Consider the following 21,302-nt stretch of genomic DNA (forward strand, 5'->3'; position numbering starts at 1 on the left):
AAACATTTAGATGGAGTTTCCTGCTTGTTTACTGTATTTAGTCCTCTCTCTTTCGAGGTTCCCATCAAAGCCTCTAACTCTGACCTCCCATCTGCTCTGACTTTAGCAATGCGTGTGTGCATGTTCCTGTGTGATGTTCATACGTGTAGATGTGTGTTTCCTCCTGTGATGCTCATTGATACCTTTTGCCTTAACCTTCTGCTTCGTCCCCGCCCACTTCCCCTGCTGATAGTCCACCCCTTCCTGTTGTGGTGGATTTGGTGGTGACCAGGGCAAAACAGGTCACAGTTTGAACTGGGACACGAGCTGAACTATGAACGTCCTGTCTGTCTGTTTATTTCCTGTCTGTCAGGTTCAGAGAGTCGGTCTGCAAACAGGAATCTACTGACGGTGACAGCTTGAGTCAGATTTGCTAAAAACAAACCCTGACTGAAATTGATCGAGGTGGGACCCCAATGTGTCCAATGTTATCACGGAATGTAACTAAGCACATTTACTTGAGTGCTGTACTTCAGTACAATTTTGAGATTCTTGTACTTTACTTGAGTCTTTTCCATTTAATACTTCTACTCCATCACATTTCTGAGGGAAATATTGCACTTTTTACTCCACTACATTCATCTGACGGCTTTAGTTACATTACAAATTTAGATTGTTGCACAGAAAACATATGAAGAGTTAGCGGGCTCAGTTTTAACGCTAGTGTTAAGCTAAATAATGCCCCAAATATACCCTAAATGCTGGTGAGGAAAAACTGGCATGGCCATTTTCAAAGGGGTCCCTTGACCTCTGACCTCAAGATATATGAATGAAAATGGGTTCTATGGGTACCCACGAGTCTCCCCTTTACAGACATGCCCACTTTATGATAATCACATGCAGTTTTGGTCAAGTCATAGTCAAGTCAGCACACTGACACACTGACAGCTGTTGTTGCCTGTTGGGATTGAGTTTGCCATGTTATGATTTGAGCGTATTTTTTTATGCTAAATGCAGTACCTGTGAGGGTTTCTGGACAATATTTGTCATTGTTTTGTGTTGTTTATCTTTTTCCAATTACAAATATATACATACATTTGCATAAAGCAGCATATTTGCCCACTCCCATGTTGATAAGAGTATTAAATACTTGACAAATCTCCCTTTAGTTACAAAATTAAAATCCTGCTTTTACATTAATGCATGAATAATAATAATCTAATGATAGAATATATTATATGTATAATGTATAATGTATATATATATTATATGTATTTATATATGTATAACAGTCACAGGGGACATTTTTCTGCATGGAGTACTTTTACTTTTAATACTATTAGTGCATTTTCCTTTCAATGCAGGACTTTTACTCATAACAGAGTATTTTTACACTGTGGTATTAGTGCTTTTACTGAAGCAAATAAAGGATCTCACTACTTCCTCCACCACTGTATGTTACTATACATATGCATATATACGGTATATATCTAAATATGTTAATTGAAATCCTTTTGTCTTACATTTCTAAGTCCTTTCCTTCATTTGAGCAAGTGATAGACATCAACATTATAAACATGATTTGCAGTGACGGGTTACTTGGTGAAGCGTTACAAGGAGATTATTACACCTCTCACTGACATGTAGTGTTTTATCAAGCAAAAATATAACTAGAACATTGGATATAAGTGATTGTTTGGTTGACCGAGTTCCTTCTAAAAGAAGACCTGAACACAGGGAGCAGAGAGAGAGGTGTTTTGTGTAGGCTTTTCTGTTGCTAGGGGAACCAACGGGGAAGGAGTCTGACGTCGGAGCAGATGTGGTGGTTTTGAAGGTCCTGTATATTTTGCCATAACCTTCAACGCTTAACCCTGAACTCCCACCTCGGAGGGCAGTCGGAGTGTGTGACGTCCAGTGTGTTTGGGCTGCTGTGGGAATCGAGAACGGCAGTCCAATCTCAGGTGCGTCACCTGAAGCCAGACACGCTCTCTATCTCCACCGCACTCCGCTGGCCTGAATCCTAATACACCCTCAAACACCTCTACATGGGAGCTGCAGGCATCATCTTACTTCAGCTACTTCGATTACTTTTTTTTATTCTCTCTTGTTCCGAGCCCACAATCCTCCTCTGTGTTTGCCTCAACACACACGCACACACGCACGCGCACACACACACGCACACACACACACACACAGACATGCTTGAATTTCCACATCAAAAATGTTTTGCTCACTTTATGAAACGCAAGAATCTAGGCAGCATTTTTGGATGCAAGCACCCTCGTCTTTTGCAAGTATGTGCCAACATAAACACACTCAGACGCAGGTCAATGTGAATGCGTGTTGATTCTGGGGTACCAGGTGTGGCAGCCATGTTCAATCTGCCCTCTGGAAAGAGCCGTGGCCTTCAGAAATTGAATAAAGCCCAGACTAACGGGGTAAATGCAGCTAGATGGTGGCAGACATAGCTTGTGCTCTATTTGGACAGGACATTTTTTTGTATTTGTACAGAAAGAGGGTGAGCAGGCAAGCATGTTTGGGGTGAGGAAGGGTTGAAAGTGAATGACCGAGCAGAGCACCAGCTTCTCTTTATCTCTCTCTCTCTCTCTCATTCTCTTTCGCTCTCTTTCAGGCCTTCACTGTTATTAGCTCTGTGTGCTCCACCAGACATGGTGTTCTCTCAGTAATCACAATCAATCCAAACCACTGAGAGTGGGCAGCAAAATCCAGCTGTTCTCTTTTCACCTGATATTTTGTTTTTTTCCTTTCTTTCTGTCTTTATTTCTTTCTTCTCATGAACTAAAAGTGGCAGAGGAATGGATGGATGGATGGATGGATGGATGGATAGATAGATGGATAGTAGGGGTGGGGGAAAAATCTATACAGCATAGAATCGCAATATTTTGTGTGGCAATATTGTATCAATACACGGACATCAAGTATCGATCTTTTATTATATAAACTATTAACCACTTGACAACCCAGCCACTATTCTGTCTTTCAGAAGTTGTAATGGCCTAGTGAAGGTATGGTATCATATGAAACGAAAAAAACCTAAGACATCGATTCGTACCAACCATGCGTCATGTTAGTTTCAAATTTACTTTAAGTTTTGGTGAAGAAAAACTGGCAAGGTCATTTGTAAAGGGGTCCCTTGACCTTTCACCTCAAGATATGTGAATGAAAACTCTGAGATGAACAGAGTGAAAACTGTATCTTATTAGATCAAACAGATGTTGACAGACTGCATAATTTGCAGTTGAAAAAAGGTAATATATCGCAATATATCTTATCGCATCACTCAGCATATCGCAACATGTTTAAAATCGCAATAAGATCGTATCGTGACTTAAGTATCGTGATAATATCGGATCTTAAAAATACTGTATCGTGAAAATATCGTATCGTGATAATAGCTAGATAGATTGACTTCACTGTTCCCCGAAGGGAAATTGCGTTGTTGCAGCATCAATTTTCATTAATTACAAAGAACCTGCATCACTCACACAAAAACAAGTACAAAAAACACTGTATTTACAAATCTCTAAATAAATGAACATACCAACCACTACTAAACTAGATAGACATTAAAAAAGATAGATAGATGGATAGATGGATAGATGGATAGATAGATAGATGGATAGATGGATAGATGGATAGATGGATAGATGGATAGATAGATAGATAGATAGATGGTGGGGAGTGTAAGTGGGAGAGTCATGGGAGCAGAATAGAATGATTAATAATGCAGAATGATTATGCTCTCACAGGTGGCTGATGATAAAAATATCTCTACCCCAGAGGAGGGAGGGAAGGAGTGAGGGGGAGGAAAGAGGGGAGAGATGAAATTTGGGCATGGTGGGGTGCCTGGAGGGGGATGTTAACAGCAGAGGAGGAAGCAGGTGGAGGAGCTGGGGAGAGAAAAATGGGCTTTGATGAATAGAGGGGGACAGGGCGCTAGATTGAGAAAATAGGATTCCTGAGACAGAGCGAGAAGGAGTCTGCCGCTGAAAACTAATGTGTCTGTCTGCTGATCTGCTCACCTCCAGCTCTCATCAGGCCTCATTAACACTTGTCACAAGTGGAATTAATTCTTCATTTTCGACTGCACACACACACACACACACACACACACACAATCATGCATGCATACACAAAGGCACACCTAAACTGACGGACAGATGAGTAAAAACTCACATGTTCACACGTGTGCAATTACAAGAACACTCCTGAGCACATATGCATGTGTCAACAGTCAGACTTTAATTATTAAGGTTGGTTATTCTTAGTCATGTATTCATTTCCTGTTTGCTTCAGTGGGTTATTTACCAGGCAGGGAGAGTCTAATGAAAAGATGCTATTGCGTGCACGGAGGCTCCAGTGTTTTTAGAGATTGAGTCATAGACATTAAAAGTCTGGATATCCCTGCTGATTCCAATTCAACCATTCCTGTTTTAATCTGTTTCTTGTGAGTTCCCCAAACTTCATGGGAGTGTAATAATAAATAGCTGGAGCAGGGCTGCACAATTAATCGAATATTAATCGATCACGATTTTGTCTTCCCATAATTAAATGACCGTGATCAACTGCAATACTGACGTTTAAAGCGTGATCCGCTATTAGAAAAACTCTGCTGTATATATAAATTGAGCGCTTGTAGCTAAGGCTACATCCACACTAATACGTTTTGGTTTTAAAACTAGGACTGTCAATCGATTGAAATATTTAATCGCAATTAATTGCATGATTGTCCATGATTAATCGTGATTAATCAAATTAATCACACATTTTGTATCTGTTCAAAATGTACCTTAAAGGGAGATTTGTCAAGTATTTAATACTCTTATCAACATGGGAGTGGGCAAATGTGCTTGTTTTATGCAAATGTATGTATATATTTATTATTGGAAATCAATTAACAACAGACAGTGTTTTCCACCAACTCAAAAAGCTTAATTAGCTGATTAGCTGATAAAATCAGCTAGCAACAGTTGTCATTTCATCCGGCAAAATCAACGGCCACCAGCTGGAAATGAGAAGCCAGCTTTTGTCTGCCTCTGTCTGAAATCAAGAGCCCAGTGTTTCAGACATGACTAAGAACTTCGAGTGGTAAATCTGCCACCGTTATCAGTGTGAACTGCATAATGTGCCGTGCAGAAAACAGAACAGAAAACTTGACAGGCGTGGCAACAGAAGGGAGGTGGAGCAAATTGATTGCACCTCCACTCAGTGCAACCAGAAATGCAGTTGTATATACAGTAGGTATAACCATGCCCACAGATGCATCTGCATGACACACGTCCAGATACACACACAAATAAAACACACAGATGTATCTACCTGGTCCCAGGGGCTGAGTATCCCTCCTGAGAACATGAACAGGTAACCCATGGTGACCAGACAGGCCCATATAAGGAGAGAGAAGAGGCGGAGCATCCGCTTGAAGACCGACTCGATGCAGACAAGGATGAAGATGGACAGGAAGAGGAAGAGAGCAGCGGGAACCGTGATCAAGAACGTCAAGTGGTCCTCTGTATTCTGGAGAGAGAGAGAGAGAGAGAGAGAGAGAGAGAGAGAGAGAAACAAATATTGATTCATACAGTTTCAGGTTCAGAGTTGAACATAATCTGGCAACACACTGACTTCCTGTTTGCATTTTCAGTAGGGCACTCACACACACATTTACAATTTGTATTAATAAACTGAAAACAATGTGAGCATGGAGGACCATACTTATTATAGATCAGGTTGACCCAAAACTTTCCTTTAACCTTAAAGGGATAGTTCGGGTGTTTTGAAGTGGGGTTGTATGAGGTACTTCTTACCAGACTGGACCACCGGCGCCGGAGTAAAGCAATACCGTGCTGTGGACGGCAGAAATAAGCCTTTCTTTTCAGTGCCGTCCTTGTCGGTACTCCTGTCTGTTTTTCCAAGCTGTATGTAATACAACTACTATGGATAAGTACCTCACCCTACCCCACCTTGAATCACCTAAACTACCCCTATAAAGGTGCTAAATGTGAGATTAGGAGCATTTCTATTGCCTCCGCACGACTCAACATGGCTATGGCTGAGCCGGCGGCTCCAAGCTAACGGTGATAGCGATGAAAACAACGGCAAAACAGTGCTGACGGTGTTTATCTGAGGGGAACCGGAGGGTGCGCGCAAATTTCCGCAACGAACATGTACTAAAAGACACGCACGGCCGCCCTGCTATGTCAAAAAAAGCGAGGAGAAGCTCAGATTAAAATAGGGAGAGTGACTTCATTCTCTGCTCAGGTAGACATTACTCCTCTATATCTTTACATAGCGTATAGTTGTTTGCTGCTATATTAATTATCTGGATATCGTACAGAGCACCTTTAAACCCAACAAACCACGTCAAAATAACACAAAAATGTGTATACTTTAGGAGAATTCACCCTATTTTCGTGTCCTAATGAGGACATTCAGTCCTCATAAGGATAGAGGTACAACATGACACACACACACACACACACACACACACACAGAAACTGATGAACAGACGGCACACAGTTGGGCAGACAGACAGTCTGAGCCCAGAGAATGTGCTACAGCATCACTTCTGCGCTCACACTGTCAAAGTCAGCATTTAGAAGCTGTCAACACAAACTCAGACACATACACACAATATACAGTATCTCTCTCTTTGACTCCGACCAGACCTCCCTCACCCACCTCCTCATCCTCTACAGCCTCTTCCTCTTCATTCTCACTTTGTCATGTTTACAGTTTAGGAGGATGTCAGGATCAGTCACAATCATACTGACGCTTTGTCAAGTCTCTCGGCGTGTGATACCACCGCACAAGGCACACTTTAGCACCAGTATGACACGCACTGGGCTTTCCATTAACTACAATATAAATTTTATTGGTGGCAACAGTAAACGCTCACAGTGACGCTGTTTAAAGAGTGAAAAGAGACACACCGGGCGGGTTGGAGGGCTAGGGGATGGGTCCAACAACACAAGGCTTTCATCCAGGAGACTGCTGTTCCTGTCCCGTACGTTAAGTTTCACTTTCATGTTACAATCAGCTGTTGTTTGTGCCCCTTGTTCACAATGTTCAGTTTTTCCTGTTCACTTTACAAACGTAGTCATTTTAAGCCCAACCATGCAGTTTTTTCCTAAACCTAACTTTGCGGTTTTGTTGCCTAAACCTAAAGTGACGCCAAGGAGCATGACAGCGTTATGTGACGAGTTGAGATTAGAATCAGTATTCATTTTGGCAGCGTTTTTAGATTTAGTCTTAAGATGAAAATGCTTATCAGTTTTAGTCACATTTTAATAATTTTATCCTCCATAGTTTAGTTTTCGTCGACGACACCTCAAAACGTTTTAGTCGAGTTTTAGTCACCGAAAAGTCATTCGATTTTAGTCAAAAAAGGTTTTCTCTCTTTTGTCAGCTATTTTTTATTTTTTTATTTAATCTTAGTCTTGTTTAGTCATCAGATTATATTGAACATTTCTGTCATTTCAGTCAAACTGATTTCACATAAAATTCTATCTTATCATTATCTGATGAAAAACACAGGTTGAATGACTAAGAATGCAGCTTTGCAGTTAGTTCAAGTCTTCCTGACTAAGCTCATTACTGATGCGAGGTTCAGTCGCACCCACCAGTCCGTTATGAGAGCCAATCCGCCCACCCAACAGGTAAAAATATGTGTTACTCAACCACCCAAACCCAAACTCAACCCCGACCGCAAACCGTGTTTGAGACAGAGAGAGCGGAAGAAAAGGTGGAAGGTGTCAAAAGTTTTTATGTTTTTAAACTATATTTTAGCCTCATATTTTTTTTCGTCAACGATATTCTATGTTTGCTATTGTCACTGTTAGTGTTTAATGACGTCGGTGCCGTCTCGTCTTAGTCATGGCAAAAAAGGTCGTTGACAAACATATTCTGTAACAGTTTTCGTTAACAAAATTAACACTGATGAGAACATGTTGAATATTTTTACCAAACTTTCATGGAAGGACGGATAGTTTGTGGGTCAATGAAATGTGGCTGCAAAATTATGAACCAGAGCTGGTGCAGATATCTGGTAAGCTTCAGGTAAGTAAGATTTATTTGCGTCATGTGAGTACATGAGAATACATTATTAGTGTTGACAGGAGGAGACTGCAGAACCTTTCAATTCAGTTGTATTTATATAGTGCCAAATCATAACAGAAGTCATCTCAGGGCACTTTTCATACAGAGCAGGTCTAGACCGTACTCTTTATAATATTATTTAACGACACTCAACAATTCAAGCAAACACTTGTCGATAATGGCGAGGAAAAACTCCCTTTTAACAGGCAGAAAACCTTGAGTAGTACCAGGCTCTGGGTGGGCGGCCATCTGCCTCGACCAGTTGGGTTCCATTCCTCCAAATGTCTTCATCCTCCCTAGCACTTTCATCCTTTTGACCTGTCCCTGACCTCTGCATGTCCACATGACAACATAATTATACACTCTGTGGCGAAAGTACCTCTTCTGATTTTGACTGAAAAATACTTTACTATGCAAATGCAAATGTGGTCAGTGTAAGAATAAAGTACTCTCTAGGTCCTTTTTGCTCTATTCAGGCTGCGTAAATTATGGAACAGCAGCAAGCTCACCATCATTTGCTCAAAGAGAGGACTGAAAGCACGCTTTCACAGACTTGATCCTACCCGACACCCACGTAAAACCATTTTTAAGTTATTCCAAAGTCTGTGATTACACTGACAGGTCCAGTGGCTGGAAATGTTAAATTAGCAAGCCTCTGTGAGATTAGATGTCACCGATTTTACAGTAAAATGAACACCAGTGTGGGCATAAAAAATGTGTTTTGATTCGCTGCAACATGCAATTCACTGGAGCAGTTTTTATGTAACAGAATGAAAAGATGCCACCGATTCAACCTTGAATTTGTGGCTGATTTGACAGTTTATCGACCCGAGCTGCTTGTTGAGAAGAGCAGAAGCTACTTGGCCAGAGAGCAAAAGCAGGAAGAGAGCATTTTGCTGTGTATTAGTGTAGCAGCACGATGTAGCAGAGGTAGTATGAGTCAGGGGCTGGCGAGGGGATCCCATGGGATCTGACTGCTGCTGACGCAACGCCAGCTATACAGTCAGTCTGGAGCGCAGATTGAATCCCAATGAGGATGTGAGCAAGACTGCAAACACCAGAGGGGTACCTGAGTGGACAACAGTGACAAAGTCCAATCCTTTGGCATCAAAACACATTTTGCACAAACTGTATGCTCCCACACAACCAAACAGCTGCAGGTTAGAGAGGGAGGAAGCTGCTCTCTCACCACTTCACTTATTTGTGGTAAGAGAAAAAAAGAAGCATCTGCACTTTGCACATTTGTGATTGTGGGCTATTTAATCCTGTTAAAACCCTTTTGAAACCATTTAAAGCCACTTCCCTCGACATGGCATAGAGGGAGGGAATTGTGCCTGCCTGCCATAATATACTGCATTGTCATCCAGAACAATTATTTCCCTTTTTAGCCCAGTCTGGCTTATCCAGCTATTATACTGGGAGAAAAAAGCGGGAACAGGGAGAAATAGCAGCAGCAGCGGCAGCAGAAAGAGAAATGCAGTAATCTAATTATTCAGCAGTGAAAGGACACAAACACACCAAATACACTATGCCAGAAAGGGAGAAGGGGAGAGGTGGAACAGAAGCTCGTGCTAAAATCACGATAGTATAAGCACTTTGCATTTATTGGTGCCTGTTCAATATTTTACGGCATGATAAAGCAGCACTCGTGGTATATTTTGTCAATCTGCTCTCAGCTTGGTCATGAAAATCATCAATAATCCAGAAACCTTTACTTGAGTGCTCCGTTTGCAGTGTAGACGAACATTAACACACTCAAGGTCAACGGTTGCAGAGTATCCAGCATTTGACCTAAAAGATTATGATAGAAATGATTATAACTAGCCTAATAGGTAGCTTATCTGGAATCCTGATCATTTTTATAGGGGACCTTTTGTCATGAAATGGGAAGTTTGATACTTCTTCCAATACTTATGGATATCCCTTAGACTGTTTTAGATCAGTCCTGAAACATGAGTAAATTGTGTTCTGCTCACATTTCAATATATAATATTTCAGAATACAATACATGTTAATTATGTATTGTGATTATTTCTATTTAAGAGATCATGACAGCAGGGCTGCCAGGTTGCCATTAGCAACCATTTTGAGAAATTGGCAACCAATTATTGGCCTATAGCAACCACGTCTTAAAGGTCCGGTGTGTAGTATCTGGTGGTATCTAGCGGTGAGGCGAGGAGATTACAACTAACTGAAGCCTCTCCCGTGTGCCAAGCGTGTTGGAGAGCTATGGTGCCGCGAATGTCCCTCTCTAGAGCCATTTGGAGCAGAGCCAGTGCGTAGAGTGTGTGTGTATGTGGGAAGTGAGTGGTGAAGCAAGAGAGAGAGAGTACCATTGCTGACGCCGGCACAGATGCATAAAAATTGGGACAGCAAACAGCAGAACGTGCACCCCACCGCGATCTCTTCGGCTATATGTGAGAGGAGATTCACCTTACTAAATAGAATCAAGATAGATTGGAGGTTGTCTCTGAAAGTAGAGATGATGGACAAGTTAATGCTAGTGTCACTTCAGGGACCCACAATTGAAAACTTCTATGCTGAAGGGCAAATGGATCTGTGGTGAGAATCAGCACAAAGGTCCAGAAAACCAAAATCTGAAAGGGAGAGAACAGATGAACAAGCAACCTGTGATTTGCTGAATTCATTTTTGAGGGATCTGTGAAGAACATGACAACAGCTGCACTACTGGTATCTTGTATATATTTGCACTCGGTGGCTCACGTTACCACTTTTTTAAAGCCCAGACACACCAACCCAACATCAAAGAACTAGCGGCGACGAACAGATGGGTGATTCAACATGCTGAATCTGCCGAAAAAACTCTGACACGGGCAGACTAGTGGTGTGGTTGCAATCTGCAACCACACCACTAGATGCCACCAAATCCTACACACTACCTTTAATTACTCAAAATACAAGATGACTAAAAATGGCAACCACATTTTCATGTTTTGGCAACCAAAAGCTGATGCCTGGAAAGTTATTGTTGAGCCCTGGAGAGGTTTTGTTACTTCAACTATGTGACCTTACATCCATTCATCACAGCGCCCCAGGGAAGGACTTCATCAGCACAGTATGAAGAAATGGTCATAATCCATGCCAGAGAGCACAGCTGTGGGACGCTGGCACTGCTGAGTGGATCAAACCAGTTTGAAACACACAAGCAAAGATTCCCAGTAGCCACATAATAAGTAAAATAGAAAGGCCAAGGGAAAATGGTAATGACACGTGAAACTCAGGAAGTGGGTATTCTATGAATAGTAAGAATTTCATGGAAATCTGAATGTTAGCTTGAAGGCTTAAAGGCCCATTGAGCACTAAATAATACAAAGCAAATGGGGTTACTCCTATATCCTGTAATCACAATCATGTGGCATTTTAAAATCAGCTTGCTACCTTAAAGGGACACTCCATCTATTTCACACATGAAAGTCACTTTAGCTCTTATGGTGAGTAGTACTTGTAAAAACAGTTGCATGCTGCCCGCCGACCCTAAGTTGACTCCCTGCTGGGTGTAAGTATCAGGGAATTATGTATTTTAAGATGTTTTTTAAAAACATGTGCGTACAGTCTTGGCTGGCGGTGAATAAATGCTACAATTCCTCAAGACACTAGCCAAGTTCCCGTGTCTTGCTTGCCACAGTATGTTTACTGCAGGGGATTAACCCCGAAGGTTGCCACAATTTAGGCCCAGGCTCGCTTAAGGTGGGCTGACCTTTAAGGGCCGAGACTCACCAAGCCGACAGTCGGCGTTTGGACATTTTTTTCCCTGTTAAAAGTTTTTTTTGGGTTAAGTTTTTCCTCATCTGATGAGAAGGACAGAGGATGTTGTATCCTGTACAGATTGTAAAGCTCCCTGAGGCACATTTGTGATATTGGGCTATACAAATAAAATTGACCTGACTCTAGTCTCCCCTTGTTGGAGTTTTTTCGGCCGATTCAGCATGTTAAATTGGCGGCGGAGCCCTTCGGTGAGAGAAATTACTCTGATTGGCTGTTCAGTTTAAGCGAATCAGTGCACGAGAACAGAAACGGACGTGGGGAAAGCAAGCCAACGAGTAAAGTCAAGAGGAAATACACAGACGGTTCTTCTCATTTTTCATCTTCATCTCATCTGATCATTCCAGTACATGGATAGTTTAATAACGACATGGCCATCTGGAAGTGGTGAGTGAGAGTGATGTGAAAATGGTCGGCAAACACTGCTTTGTTTCATGTACGTATCATAACAATTTTTTTTATCTCAGTCATGAATTTCCAATGTTCCATTAGCAGGTTTAATATTGATCTCTATTAAACTGTCAAATGGTGTTCATTAGGTTAACATACTGCCGCCGTTTCTGTTAATACACACACTCATGTGCATGCCTATACACATTCCAATCAATACAACTTCAAGACAACAAGAAAGAACAAATGATTTTCTCTAAATAAAAATGTAGATAAGCCTACGAAGGAAATGAGAGACTTCCTCAGAAACAGACTCCCCACCCACACACACACACACACACATACTGTACAGTATGGGTGGAGGAGTCTATGTCCTAAAAACACCACATTCACTCACTCCAGCCCTGACCTGTGGGGAAAGATAAAAGTGGGCAGTAATTTTGGGAGCATTAGTGCTGCTTTGGTTGAGTTTCTGCCGGCTCACTGATAAAACCAGAACACTTACAACAACATCCTCCCCTCCCTCCGCTGCCCGGCACCCAGCTCCAAAACTACCCTCTATTTATTCCTGCCATTCTTCTTCGTCCAGCAGCAATAAATACACACGCCTCACTGAACAACAACCCCATAACTACAGACAGGTCTGTGTTATTTAATAGGAACAAATTGGAAAGATAAAATGATTTCAGTTGACAGTGTGAATGATGAGATATTATTAGGGGAGATTGTAATTGTAAACCTGAGTCTACAGCCCCAGAAGAAGAGAATGGAGAATTAAATCGACCGGCCAGGGCAATAAGATCCATTGATTTGTCTTATATAGAAGTAAAGGAATCGATTTAGGTGGATGTTCTCCCGGGGACGACCCCGTTATTGAGTTCAATTGAATGTAACAGGACTTTAGTGATGGCCTTGAGCAAGCTCTTAATCGCTGCAGGGGGCGGGGGGCTTGTCTTGTCATCAAATGCTTCCAAAAGCTTAAAGAAAGCTGATTTTCTCCCCTCACGATTCAGACTCTGACGCCAAAACACACTGGATGGTCCAGTGTTGTAGTCAAGACCAACTAAACTGAGACCAAGGCACAGCCAAGACCAGTGTATCGAGACAAGACTTTGAGGTGTTGAGACCAAGTCAAGACCAAGACCAGTGTGATTCCCACGCTGCATGACACACTTACGATAATATGTGGAACTTGCAAACCAGAGGCACTCCTCAAACTGATCTGAAAGATCCATATTTCCATAAAAACACTCACAGAAAACCAATGAAGATTCCTCTTCATTCAGCTCTTTAGTTGACATATATACTGTAATCAAAAGGCATTGCTGAGGTGAATTTTATGTGTGGTAAGTTTCCTTTGTTTTCTATGAGCAATCAAAGTAATGATGGTAACAAATACATCAGACAATAAACAGGCAGTTTAGTAACAAAATACCAAGTCCTCTTTGTCAGAGACAAATTAGGGATGCAGCGATCCAACTTTTTCAGTCCCGATACCGATACATGGGCTTTGGGTATTGGCTGGTACAGAGTACCGATCTGATACCAGTGTTTAATAAATAAGCTGTATGCCTCATTGTGTGGAAGTGACTGATCATTCATGTGTAAGGCAACATCAGGCCTAACTTTAACATTGCTTTCCTAACATTGTAAAACAAAATGTAACAAATAAATACATAGTCTGGATATAAATTTAGTGAACCGTATTAAAATAATACATTGTAACCAAAAACTTGGTAAAAAAATCTTCAAAATTAACAGGAATTACAATTCAAGTGTAAACCTTTTTAATGCAGCAACAAACTGATCAAAACTTAAACAGAAATAAAGATTTCAGTATGTAATGTATATAGTATATACATATAGATTCAATAGATCGGCCCCTTTGTCACAGTACCCAATCCAGCTATTGAGTCAGTATCGGCCCGATATCTGATTCGGTTTTGGTATCGGTGCATACCTAGTCAAAGTTTGGCCGATTGCGTCTGATTGCGGCCGATTCCAATACAAGACCTCGAGACCAAAACCGATCCTGAGTACTACAACACTGGGATCTCATCCTGTTGGTATACATGTCAGTGGACACACCAGCTGGGCAAGTTTTTGGCCGTTCTGTAGCCTCCAAGCACCATGCACAGTTCACTCACAGGTAAAACACAGTCTGTTTCAACCACAGCACCACTGATGCACATGTTAAATAGAAACCGGTGTGCTACTTCTGTTGAACACATCTGGTTGGGTGTTTGTCAATGTAACAGACTAGAGGATGATCTGGGTTTCACTCTGTCACTTCTCTTGTTTTGGAGGGTTCCACCTACCCCCCCCAATATCTGATTGAAGCCCTTGGCCTCCACTTTGACAGCACATGACGCACACAGAGAGAAAAGTCTCCAGATCATCCTGAACATATAGCAGCAAAACAATCATTTTGAAACAACAACAATCACAGCAATGAGTGGGATTCCTTTTGTATGGCTATTTCATAAAAACACAAAGGCAGGACTTGAGAGACAATAGCTTGTGTTCGTGGTTGAGTGTTTGTGTTCAAAACAACACTTTTCACCTGACAAAAGCACCAACACCTACACAGCTGCGAACTAAGCTCTCATCCCGCTCTTGATCCACTCTGCAAACCCGGTTGCGGTTTAAAGTGCCGCTTCACGGCCTCTTATGTTGTTATCACACATAATCACACACATGCACATATGCCTCTCTGTCTCATTCAGTCTCGTGCGACCCAAAACTCTTCTTTTATTCCAACACTCTTCAGTGATCCTAACAAGAGGGTCTGTTGTATGATAATGGTATATTTAGCTTGTAGCCATGCAGAATCTATTGTGGCGCTGTAAATGAAAGGTGCGGCATTCCACAACATTAAAAACACACCGACATAGTCTGACAAACTAATAATTTATCGACAAATCCAGGCATGTTGAAAACAGTCGAGACAAAACCGAGCGACGCCCACCTGCCAGAGCAAACTTTCTAATTTTACAGCTAAACAGTACACTACAAGATGTTTCTGAAAACATTTGAGGCGAGGAATAGGCATTACAGTAACAGAATATTGATTCATATTTGATCAGTGCTGCTAAGTTTGACCATTTGATTGGAGTTTGCTGGTTTCATGAGCAGTGATTGTCAGCTGCTGTAGAGACTCCTCGGCTCTGATTGGTTGTTTTACTCTGGGCTGTGAATTCTCGCAAATACCATTAGGAGCACAGGCCTCATGCACTACTGTCAGGATATAGTGACACATATCACAGCCTTCGTCTGAACATTTAACGCTTCTGGAAATGTTTGTCTCGTAAAAGAGCAGATTCAGAGAACCTTTCAAAAAATGTCTCATCAAAGTGGCAGTAGGCAGTATATTTTTGGCATCATTGGACAAAAATTCTATAATAACCTTTCAGCATATTGTAATTCAAGTGTTCTGAGAGATAACTAGACTTCTGCACCTCCTCATGGCTCTGTTTTCAGGCTTTAGAAAATCTAGCTCGTGACGGGAGACTTTGACCAATCACAGGTCATTTCATTGAGAGAGCGTTCCTATTGGCTGTGCTCTTGGCGTTCCTTCAACAGATTTCACAATGGCGGCGGCGTCACAAACTTTTTCATTTTACACTACAAGATGTGCACTACAAGATGATTCTGAAAACATTTGAGGAGAGAAATAGGCATTATCGTAACATAATATTGATTGATATTTGATCAGCGCCGCCTAGTTTGACCGTTTGGTCGGAGTTCGCGAGTGATTGATAGCCAGCTCTCATAGACGGCAGCTGGACAGCGGACCTCAGATCAGCTCTTACTGCTTGTTTTCCTCCGGTCTGTGAAATCTTGCAGATGCCGTTAGGAGCACCGGAGGACACAGAGGTACATGATGTTTTTCAGGTTACCTGTTTCATGTACTACTGTCAGGATATAGCGACCGTTTTATAAAAATAACTTTTTTGAATCATATTTGCTCCAATCTCACCTACTTCAGCTTTAAGTCAAAAACCTTCACATTTTCCCAAACCCAGTATCTCCTAGTATCTTTTATTTACAGTAGAAATTCAGAATGTAATAATGCATCTTGATACTGGCCGATACAGACGCCAACATTTTAATAAGGGGCACTTATTGTTTTCCACTTCAAGCACTGCTTTAACTACCAAGTTCTTCTTTTAGTTATTTAAAAAACTCTTAAGGGGTTATTTCTATGACGGCCATTAGAGCCATAGTAGGTTATAAAAAAAAAAAAGTATAAGTAAGTATAGAGCCTGGGGAGGGGGGCTTATGAGATTAAAGTCATAAATTTACAAGAAAATAAAGGGATATTCTCTGAGATTAAAGTCACAAATTTAGCTGCCATCTGAATTTCGTTGCAATTTATGGTAAGGATGGCCTCTGAGCGAGGCAAAAGTCCTAAAAGATACATATACGTCTTTTCTTTCGTGTTCTTTCTGTGTTATTGTAAGAACATAATGCTGACATTGGTATGCATTGTACTTTATCTTCATGTTAGACCTGGTGTATGTTTTATTTTGCCAATGGCTTATCAGATACATCCTAAAGATAGCTGTTTCCGATGTCCTCTCAGATGGACGGCCTCTGAGCGAGGCAAAGATCCTGAAAGATACATATACATAACGTAAATAAATACTAATATAATTAACATATATTGCACTCAGTGGCTCACATTACCGTAGTGTTTAACGGTGGGGTCTGTGGTGCGATGAGGTTGATCCAACCTTGCAAAATGAAGCAATGTGGTTCTTTGACAAAAGAAACAAAATTGTTTTACTTGTAAATATGTGACTTTAACCTCAGAGTTTTTTCTCATAATATTACCCATCTCCCCAGGCTCTGTAGATTTTGGATGACGAGACAGCAAAACATGCAAATGTGACAAAATTTGAATAAGTAACAGATCATGTTGTTTGTTATTTTTGCGAAAATGTTGTGAAATGCACAACTGTAATACCATTTCCTGTTTATTGGCTGCATCAAAGTACACTAACCTCTATTTTCTGGATGGATAGACTTATCCATACCTCTAAAAACCTGTCTAAACACTTACCTCTGCACACACACACACACACACACTGTTAACTCACTCACCAGTCCTGAAGCGAAGAACACCGCCAACAGTGCGAGGCAGGTTCCCATGACGATCAGCAGCAGGAACACGATCAGCGGATGCTGCTGGCTCATTCTGTAGTAGGACTCGTACAGCCAGTCTTGAGGCTTCTCGTCCTCCACGTACACCTCGCCCTGGAACCCCGGGCACCCGTCTCCCAGGCTCTCGGGCCCCTCGGCACTCTCGCCGCCATCGCTCTTCTCCAGCAGGTAGCGTCCGCGGGTCCACAGAGCTTCCTGCCACATGGGTAGCTGCCTCTGGAAGGATGGCTTTCTTATTGACCGAAACACGTGCACACAAAAGTAACCAAGGGATGCTTTCGCTCCCCCTCCCTCCTCGCCCTCAACCTCCTCTTAAAAAAGTTTGGTCAGCTGTGCGGCGGGATGGATGGACAGCTGAGTGAAAGAGAGGCAACTTTTCAGGTCCTCCGCTTTCCCTTGCATCCTCTGCTGCTCCTTCTGCTTGAGGTGACAAACTGAGTCAGGACAGTGTGGAAAACCGACCTCCTCGTCCTCCTCTTCCTCTCAGAGAAGGTGGTCGGACACCGGGGTCGAAAGAGATGAGACTTCACTTCCCTTCCTCTTGCTTCTCCTTCTTGTTTGCTCTTTACGTTTGGTCAGTCAGGCAGCATCTGCTTACTGCACGACGCTGTAGCTCAGACGAGGCAACATGTTACTCTGCTGAGGTGCAGATGAGGAATGAGAGAGAGAGAGAGAAAGAGCTGAGGGAGAGAGAGAACGTGTATAACTGGGAGGGAGGAAAAGAGAGCGAGAGGAGAGAGGGTGTGTACCAATGTGTGTGTGGTGGGGAGAGCTAGTGGGTAAAAGTGTGTGTGTGTGTGTGTGTGTGTGTGTGTGTGCTGTACCTATCAGAGCGGGTGCAAATGTGAGAATTGTGATGTGTGAGATTAGCTAATGTGGAGAGAACTGGTATATGACTCAAGACTGTGGTGTATGTGTATGTGTGTGTGTGTGTGTGTGTGTCTGTTTGCAAGGTGCAGAAAAAGACTTTTACATAAGAGAGAAACAGAAGTTGGCAGAAGAGAGGAAGAAGAAGATCTCTTTGTCAGCGTGTGTGTGTGCATGAAAAAAGCAAGAGCAAAAGTGAGTGAGCGAGGAAAGGGTTGTAACAGCTGTGCTGAACCAAGAAGAGCAGCAGAGTGTGGAGGGGAATAAAGAGAATGAAATGCCATCCAGCAGCCGGCGACGAGATAAAAAGACGGGCAAGAAAAACACACACAGAAGGGGGGAAGGACGGGGAGGAAGAGGAAGAAGAAACAAAGTCAGGAAGGGAAAATGCTCAGGAGACAGAGAGAGTGTGGGAGGAAGAGAGATCAGTGCTTCAAAATGAGGGGGAAGGAGCGGGAAAGAGAGAGCTGGTAATGAGTGAAAGTTTTGAGAGCGACAGTGACTGCATGTGTCGGCGGTGGGAGTAAAACAAGATTTGACGAACCCAAACTCCCGATGTTCCTCTCCTCCTTCCAGCTTTCATCTCTTTCTTTTTGACACCTGTTCTGCCATGGCGGGATCTCTCTCTCCCCTCTGGCAATGCTGCATGTGATGCTCTGTGAAGTGTGAAAATGGCCGTGCCACTTCAAAGTGTCAAATCCACATAGTTTCCCTTTAAGCAAGCTATAACCAGACAGACAGAGTCTGTATGCTAAGGCCAAGCATACAGCTTGTCTTATAATGATATAGAACTGAAGGTCATTTTTAGAAACTATAGGCCTTATATGTTCAGATAATAGCAGAGTGTTGTTGACTTTATCCAAACAGAATGAGCTCCTGTCCCAGGGCAACAAACAAATCATCCCTAGTGAGTAATGCCAACCCGGTCTCACTCCCAACTCGTCAAATACCAGCTAAGTACAACCGAACGCCGAATAAGACATTTTTAGGCGACCTAAATGTTCTAATTAACTTTCATGAACTGAAAACACATGGACAAAATATGGACAACTCCCAGATCGCACAACGCTGTGGTAGCGACCTGCCAGTCACAAGGTAGCCACACCCTAAAGCATCCCCTGCCTTCTGGTCTATTTGACTCTAAATGGAACCATAATTTACTAAATGAACATCATGCTGTATTGAAGAAGACTTGAAACTAGCGATTGAGACCATAAACTCATGTTTTCAATGTTTACTGCGATAATATACCAAATGAGTCGCCCCCTGCTGGTTAGAAGGAATGCAGGTTTAAGGCACTTCCGCAGGTTGTCCACTGATCCAACATTTGGACCGAACAACCAACAGACCGACGTTGCCATTCCTATAGTCCCGGCTGCTAGCTTGGCAACACAAATGCAATTCTGGCAGTCTATTTACAGTGTTTGTGTTACTTTGTTCTGATTGATTGCACACATGATGTAGTCAGTACATAAATGAAAAGGCGCATGGATGGTTCCTGAGGGCTTATAGGACCTGGGTTCACCACACTTCATCTTAGTCCAACTGTCAGTTCCACTCCCTCCAGGCATTCATTATAATTTGGAAAACCCAGAATGTGACGATGGTGCGAAAATCTGATTAGCAATAAGTGTAAAACCACATGTGCGGGATGGACAAACACATGAATGGACTTACTCAGGATTCATGGCTGCTTATTGTGGAGTATATTGAGCTTCAGTTCTTGGATCAGCAGCAGTACAAACAGCGAGAAATCCAAGAGTGAATAGCACAAAGCAGTTGTGTCCATTCAATGGTCGTGTGACTGGAGAGAGAAAGAGAAAAACAAGTAAATAAAGAGACATTTTTCAGAAGGAGTGTAGAGCAGGGAAATCAATCACTGTGGACAAAGCGACATGATGAGAAATTCACAGAGATTCAGCATCCAATTGGCTAACGTAATGACAGAGATAATGATAATGATACCCACCTCATCTTGTCCTGCTGCACATTAACCCTCAAGCTACCAAAAATGTTTTTCACCTACACGCTTTGTTAGATAAGTGACTTCTAAATAGAGAGATTCTCGTGTTAAAGTCACATTATTGAATACAAAAAGAAGACTCCTGCAGGTCAATAACAAATGCTTGGAGGCTTGATTAAAATGTTGAAGTTACTGTCAGTAATTCTAATCTGACATTACTTTAAAAAAACACCTATCAATTCAATAACTATGTATAAAAAACATTTAATCGAAGCTGCATTAGGCAATTTAATGACCACTAAAGGACACCAGAGACAGATGGTTTGTCCCAGTTTAATACTGAATGCATTACATTTATTTAGCAGATGATAAACTTGATGATAAGGGTGAATGTAATGTTTTTATATGGGGAAAATGATAACATTAATCATACTCTAACAAAGCAAATATAAACGATTGGCCACTTGAAAATCCAAGATGGCGGCCGAATTGACCGGCAAATTGGCCGCCAAATTGACCTGCTAATAATGATTTCTTTCATAGAAATGCATCTACTTGGTCGATTTGAGTGATCTTGGTGTCAAATGATGTGTTTTCTATCATGCTGTATCTAATTTAGATTATTTTAACAATTTTTAATTGCAATATGGCGGCCATTTTTCAAGAACGCTGTCAAATTTACTCACGGAGAATGTTTTCCTTAAAGAAATGCATATACTTGGTCAATTTGAATGATTGTGATGTAGAATTATATGTTTTCTTTTATGCTTGATCTGATTTTTACAGCTTTAACATCCTCCAATAAGTTTTTTCTTACTTTTTGGCACAAAGCAAAGACTCACCGGACTGGCCGCCGTATTGCAAATTAAAAATTGACATCAATTGACACCAAGATCACTCAAATCGACCAAGTAGATGCATTTCTACGAGAGAAATCATTATCAGCAGGTCAATTTGGCGGCCATCTTGAAAAATGGCGGCGATCTTGGATTATCAAGTGGCAGATCATTCAGATTTGCTAAGCGTCCCCTCGGGGATC

At 41.8% G+C, this 21,302-nt stretch overlaps 1 protein-coding gene across 4 annotated transcripts in view; it reads right to left on the bottom strand.

Moving 5' to 3' along the window:
• adcy2b (adenylate cyclase 2b (brain)) overlaps positions 1-18,889 on the bottom strand; it is a 66,787-nt gene extending 47,898 nt beyond the window's left edge. For 3 of the 4 annotated variants that reach the window (XR_005210453.1, XM_037796030.1, XM_037796033.1), the window contains exons 1-2: positions 17,374-17,637; positions 5,320-5,517 (exon numbers count right to left, since the gene is read on the bottom strand). Coding sequence is in view for 3 of the 4 variants with exons in the window: in XM_037796030.1 (XP_037651958.1) it covers positions 5,320-5,517; positions 17,374-17,637 (462 nt within the window). In the remaining variant the exon portion in view is untranslated. Of the gene's footprint in view, positions 1-5,319; positions 5,518-17,373 lie in introns of all 4 variants that reach the window. The other variant, XM_037796031.1, reaches the window with a different exon arrangement.
• Between the last annotated feature and the right edge of the window lie 2,413 nt (positions 18,890-21,302).

Source organism: Sebastes umbrosus, chromosome 15, assembly GCF_015220745.1.
Source record: "Sebastes umbrosus isolate fSebUmb1 chromosome 15, fSebUmb1.pri, whole genome shotgun sequence".
Lineage (NCBI taxonomy): Eukaryota > Metazoa > Chordata > Actinopteri > Perciformes > Sebastidae > Sebastes > Sebastes umbrosus.